This window comes from Mus caroli, chromosome 9, assembly GCF_900094665.2.
Source record: "Mus caroli chromosome 9, CAROLI_EIJ_v1.1, whole genome shotgun sequence".
NCBI classification, from domain to species: Eukaryota; Metazoa; Chordata; class Mammalia; order Rodentia; family Muridae; genus Mus; species Mus caroli.
In genome coordinates, this window is record NC_034578.1 from 117604635 (window position 1) to 117611677 (window position 7043).

The 7043-nt window shown below is 42.5% G+C and overlaps 1 protein-coding gene across 3 annotated transcripts in view; it reads right to left on the reverse strand.

Annotated features, from left to right (window-relative positions):
• Nucleotides 1–7043, reverse strand: part of Ano10 (anoctamin 10) — a 118706-nt gene that overhangs the window by 61535 nt on the left and 50128 nt on the right. For 2 of the 3 annotated variants that reach the window (XM_029481494.1, XM_029481495.1), the window contains exon 12: nt 2667–2789. The exons of the other annotated variant lie outside the window; for it this stretch is intronic. In XM_029481494.1, the coding sequence (XP_029337354.1) occupies nt 2667–2789 (123 nt within the window). The remainder of the gene's footprint in view (nt 1–2666; nt 2790–7043) is intronic. 3 annotated transcript variants of the gene reach the window in all.

Here is a 7043-nt window from a genome sequence, read left to right on the forward strand (position 1 = left end):
TGTCCTGGAACTCACTTTGTAGACCAGGCTGGCCTCAAACTCAGAAATCCACCTGCCTCTGCCTCCCAAGGGCTGGGATTAAAGGTATGCACCACCACTGACCGGCCTTGACTTAGCTTTTCTAGGAACTATTTCTTCCAGATCAAGGTCTCCTGGTTGTACATGACTTCAGCATGATCTCCCCACCAGGAACAATTTATTATTCTATTTGTTTTATGACAGAATTATTGCTCTGGTTTGAGAGAGACAGGCAGTGTACACACTTACACATCCACCCAGGGATATTAAACAGTCAGGAAAGTCGGTGCATAGAGGACTGACTATAATGAGTACCAACAGAGTTTCTGCAGTCAGAGACGATGGACATACAGACAATAAAATCCTCTCTCCCATTTGAGATTCATGCTCAGAATTAGCACTCATTTCTGTCCTGTTTACGTCTCTATATTTTATTAGTCTCACTCAGTAACCATCACTTTTGACAACTTCTTCACTAGACTTAAAGTCATCGTATGTATGACTATTTTGGGACACAACACCTCTGGGGAGCACTGCCACTCGCTGCCCGCCATGAACAGCACTCATCACAGAGCAGAGAAAGGTAATGAATTAACCAGCCAGAGGAAAATCTACTCAGAGCATCTTGAATAATTCCAACAAGTGCTAAATGAAAAAACATAGAAAGGAAACAGAGGCTTTGGGAAAATGTCTGTCAGACAAATGCGTCCAGTCAAACTTCATCAAGCTCAATATCCACAACATGTAAGCATGCATATATGCATGCATATATATGTAAGTATGAATATATATATACATTCATACACATATCCATATATATCCATATATATATGTGTGTGTGTATATCCATATATATGGATGCATGTCATGTATGTTGTATCTACCTACCTACCTATCTACACATGCTGTACTTCAATTTAAAACAATTTGAATATTTATTTAGATTACCCCATAGACATTACAAAATACAGCAACTGCATTGTTTTCTGAGCTTCCTTTTAAGTACTAATAGAGATTCTTGTGTTCTCTCTGGCTCTAAAATAAATTCTGATATTTTACTTCAACAATATGAATAATATATTTCTAAGAGAAACATACAAATGCATGCATCCCTATACAGTGAATACATAGTCACCAACACAAGCACAATACACACATGTATGCACATATGCATGTATGTATGCACACTCAATACTGCTCTTTAGTGGCTTAGAGCACATAGACACAGGATTTAAATCACAGACTTATGGACAAGTCTGTGTGGTGAATTTTGCAAGAAAGTTTTTACATTTGTCAATGACTGTATATTTATAAAAATTTAATTTCAGAATTTCCTTTATCCATTTAAATTACTGCGCCATGTCTGGCATGTGCTCTCTGGATAATATATCAAGAGTTACTATAACATTACTATGACATTAACCAGAACAGATTTTGAGGAGACCTAGTTATAAAACACAGTGAGAGTAATTCATATAATATTAAAAATATCATAAACCAACAGAAAATGAAACACTTTTCTTAGGTTATCAGTGAATATATTATGTTGAAATCAAAATTGTCCAAAACCACCAAAATAAATGCATTTTTCCAGACATGAAAATATTGTCCCAGAGCTCTGGACTGTAGTGCGATAATAGAGCCGACCACATGACTCCTAGTACAGTCTCTAAAGACAAAAATCTCAAAAACCAACAACCAGACCCACAGTGGAAGGCTGATGAGACGGCCCCAACCTCTGCCCTGCACACAATTAAGAGACACGATGGCCTTGAACTTTGGCACCATGGAGAAAGGCAATCAATGCCCAAACCCAGCAGGAACAGCCTTGGGCCTACATTTGAATGGGAACTCAAATCTGACATCAACAGTTGTAGTGTAGGAGTAAGGGTACCTCAAGAAATCATCCCCAGTGAGGGCCACTGGAAAACCATGTGACACAGCCTCCTGGAGGCCGAGTGTTTGGAGCCACATGGAACTGAGACTTGTACACGCAGCACTCTCTCTCTCTCTCTTTCTCTTTCTCTCTCTCTCTCTCTCTCTCTCTCACATACACACACACACACACACAAACACATGTCTGTAGTCACAATATAGGCATTCTAACTTATGATTATACCCACCATATTCCAGTATTTTGAAGAAAAAAACAAGATGACAGATTCCCAAGAACCAACATCTACAGCAAACTAAATCCCTACATTGAACAAGCTGTTTCTTTTTTTATAACATGATTTATTCATTTATTTAATGTATATGAGTATACTATTGCTCTCTTCAGACACACCAGAAGAGGGCATCAGACCCCATTGCAGATGGTTGTGAGCCACCATGTGGTTGCTGGGACTTGAACTCAGGACCTCTGGATGAGCAGTCAGTGCTCTTAACCACTGAACTATCTCTTCAGCCTTTACATTAATATTTTAAAATAAGAAATGAAAGCTACTGTATATTTCTGCTTTCTAATTTGTATAAATATATATAGCAGGTCTCAAAAATAAAAATATAACGTGTGATCTCACAATTTTGTCGTTTCCATGGTAATTCAAACATAACGAAGGAGTCGACAGCTGTCCAAGTCTGGTGATGTTTCACCCAGTAAACAGAAATGTTCCCAAGAGTCACCATGAATGTGGCCCTGTCCATACCTTGTCAATTTGTTGCCTGCCCCAAGACACCTGTGCCTTGGCAACAAGGACAGGAATGGCATCATGATCAGATGAGGTCAGAGTGCCAGAGCTGCGCCCAATTTCAGCACAGATCAGCAGACCCTAGAAGGAAAAAACTCAGCTGCTTCTACTTGCCCTCATTCTTTTTTTTTTTTTTTTTTTAACATGTTTGGCTATTTTTTTTTTTACAGTCACATTGATTTAATTCTCCCATATTTACATAATTCTCCAAAGACCTTTGGGGAAAGGAAAAGACATATCATGTTAAGTGGTAAAAAGCATCAGAAATATTGCTATTCAAAATAATAAACTCTCTTACACTTGAAAAAAATAAAGTATGTCTTATTCACAGAAATTTGATCATCTGATCAATCTGTGATATTCTACTACAGTTTTTTATTTAATATAATCAAGTTCATAAATTCCCTTAACTCATCAATAGGCGCAAATTTAGTGCATTCAGGACAATAGGAGTCCCGCCCCATAATTACCAAGTTAAAAATAATGAAGTAGGCTTATGAAAAGCCTTTTACACCCAATGCTGCTCATGTCTAAGAGTTTCCCAAGCAATTCAGTTGTGTTTCTCCTTTCTCCCTTAATGGTTTACTTTTGACAGACCAACAGGAAGACTCTGATCCATCGAGCAATTTCATGGCTGTTCTCGGAGGCCAGCAAACTTCAGTCCTTGATACCTAGGTTCCTTGACACCTGGACGTCCAATGATGCCTGGGATTACTAAAAGAGTGAATGCCTTCCAGGCTTTGCCTCGGACCTCTGGAATTTATATAATTCTTTTTTTTTAATTTTTAATATTTTTATTACATATTTTCCTCAATTACATTTCCAATGTTATCCCAAAAGTCCCCCATAGCGCCCCCCACTTCCCTACCCACCCATTCCCATTCTTTTGGCCCTGGCATTCCCCTATATTGGGGCATATAAAGTTTACTTGCCCTCATTCTAACACAAGCATTTAAACTTCAAATTCTACCCAGGAGTTAGAAAACTTAGTAACCATCACTGCCTTGCCATTCTCACCAAGTATAGAACTGAACTTACATTTAGTGTGAGAAGACAGGTGATATGCACCAGGAGAGAGAGTAGATGGAAGGAAAGACCTATTCCTGAGCAATCTCTGAGCCAGTGGGCAGCCGAACAGTGGAGCTCCTGTGAGCTCATCCTGTCTCTTGGTGACGCACGCTCCACACTCTATGTGCTGTGTCCTGCGTGCCTCCATCCCACTGGATATGTACTCTCTGCACTCCATCTACATGGCCTGTGGCAAGGTCAGGGCCAGAACCCAAAGCAGCTCAATATGCCTTTGCTCATTCCCAGGCCAAGTTATCATCAAAGGCCTGAGAAGAACAGAGCAAGATGGAGGGCTATGACAGCAACTGTCACGTTGCAGCTGGCTAGTTCATATAAGAAAAGAATATCTCAATTATTGAAGGAAATAAAGAAGGGAGCTTGGGCAAGGTGGGAGGTAAGTCCAGCAGGGAGGGAGTGTGGGTAGGGATAAAAGCTGGAAAGCCAGGCAGATCAAAGAATCACCGCCCTCTGCCTGAGGGTCAGAGTGTAGGTCACTGCCTAGTTACTTCATCTTGAAGCTTAAAGTTTCAAAAGCTCAGGCCGGGCAGGGGTGGTGGCACACACCTTTAATCCCAGCACTTGGGAGGCAGAGGCAGGTGGATTTCTGAGTCCGAGGCCAGCCTGGTCTACAAAGTGAGTTCCAGGACAGCCAGGGCTACAGAGAAACCCTGTCTCGAAAAACCAAAAAAAAAAAAAAAAAGTTCCAAGAGCTCATTAATGCAACACTTTTGCTGAGTTGTACTGGGAAACAACAACAAAAACAAAAAACAAAAAATAAAACAAAACAAAGCAAAACCCAACATGATTCTCCATCCAAAGCTGCTAGTCTTAGGACAGTTCTAAAGGGCTTGTTCTTATTTTTTAACCTAATAAATCCACAAGTAGATGTTCCCCTGGCTCTGGCCTCAGCCCAATCCCAGAGCTGGTGAAAGCAAGGCAGAATGTCTGTTGTTATCCACAAGCAGTTTTCAGTTTTCCGATCTTGTCAAACTGTCGGTGCCACTGGCCCAGACTTGAGACAGCAGCTATGCTAATCACCTTCCTCAGCCTGTCAATCATTCATGGTACAAGAACTTCTTAGAAAAGGTTAGATCTGCTTTGTGCAACACCATAGGCTGTACCTTCTAAAGCTTAATAGCATCAGGTCAGCTGACATTGCATTCCTTTACATAAACACCCCTGAGACTGTCCGTGAAACTCTCATCTCTACTGGACAATCAAGTATAAAGCAAATGTGCCGCAGCCAGCTTGGCGACCACTGTGATTAGCTGTGCTTGCTATCTGCACTTTACCCACAGAAGCACTGACAGGGAGCCAGGCATACAGGCTGTGTAGCAGGGACTCCGTGGCTGGTACACTAATGCATGACCTTGAGCCTTCTGAATTCTGAGTCATGTGACTGCATTACTATTCAAAGATGACACACATGGATTAAAGGAAAGCACACTTCTCTCTGGAAATGCCTCTCTAGTTTCCATATGCTTTTGACTAACATCAAAATGAAATGGTGTCAAAAGACAGATACCAATAAAGCTTCCTACTGGTAACCACATGAAAATACAGAGGCTGAGAGCTGGCTCAGTGGGTAAAGTATCCACTGTGCAAGTGTGTGGATGTGAGTTCAAATCCCCGCAGCACCCCTAAGGACAGATGTGGGAGTACACATCTGTAATCCCCGAATCCTATCAGCAGATACAGGTCAGCTAGCGAGTGGATCAGCAAACCTGGGTGGGGTACACAGCAGCAAACAAGAGTGTCTCAAATGAGGAGGAAGGTGAGGAGTGTCACTTGTGACTGTCTGACAGCCACACATGTGCTATGCCAATGCATGTGCCTCACACACATGCATGTGCACTCTCACACGGATTCCCCTGGAGGAGCACAGTTTCTCTAAAAACCTTGACTAAGATGTGTGTAATTCAGGAGCGCTGAGGAGGAATGTCTAGGATCTGCCCTTCCTCTCAGGGGATAAAATGACCAACTAACACCTTCTGTTATTCTCACTTGTGAATTTGTACACATGCTTGAGTGCTTCTGTGTGTGTGCGTGTGTGCGTGTGTGTAGTGTATGTAAGTATGTGTGTGAGTGTGAGACAGAGAGACAGAGAGGCAGAGGACAGAAGCACTGAAAGAAGAGGCACCCAATTTGGGCAGGATGAATATTACAGCCGTCTCAAGGGAACTCTAACACATGGGGATGTGACTCTAACAGGGATGTGAGCACTCTGTCACACATCTTACTGAGCACGCACTCAGCGTGGGGTGGCACCTGGCTGTTCTTTCTTTCTGTTCCCTTTCTATGGCTGGTTAGCACTGAACATCCACAAAACTACTCTCCCTGCTCCCATCTCACCCTGACTGTGAACCCCTTCAGGAAGTTCCTCGCACTGGTAGCCACATCATAGACTTCATTATCAGCACAGATGGTACCAATTAGCTTCTGCGTGAGGCTTTGATATGGAAAGAGCAAGGGAAGCCTGTGTGGTCACCCAGGCATGAGTGCCCGTGGCTTAGGGACAGCAGTGTCTTTATCTTTTGCAGCTCATCATCCACCTGTGCTCAATCTGTCAGAGGCAGTCTTGACTTTCAGGCTCAGCTTGAGCCCAACTTACAACACACACACACACACACACACACACACACACACACGCAAGTATGTTATACTCACACAAAGGCACACACACCTTCATTTGAAGCATTCATTTTTTTTCTTTTACCCAATATATGTAAAACGAAAAACTCAGACCCTTTGCCCCTCTTGGCACTTAACAATGTTAGAAAGCTGTAATTTATCTTTACAACTCTGAATGCCCGTCCCTGGGAAAGTGTTTATTAGCCAGGGACAGATACAGGCAGCTGCATTTTACATATAATGCCACTCTACTAACTTCTGGTCCTGTCTGCATCATGGCACCTTGGGGTCCACAAAAGAAGCCAAAGCCCCTCTGAAGCAATCGATCTGCTGAAGGAACAGAGTGACAGAGGCTCAGCAAAGCAAAGCAAATCCAACATGGTGAAGTAACAGAAACATCATGAGCCCCTGAGGCAGTGCCTGACCAGACCCCAACCAACATCTTAAACACTGAAAGAACATTTAAACCAAGATAAAACCTCAAAAAATGAGCCCTGCAATGGTCACTCTGAAGTGCTGCCACCTCCTGAAGAGGGAAGAACCAGGGTTGTCTCTCCTCTAGAACAGACCCTCAGCCAGGGTTGTCTCTCCTCTAGAACAGACCCTCAGCCAGGGTTGTCTCTCCTCTAGAACAGA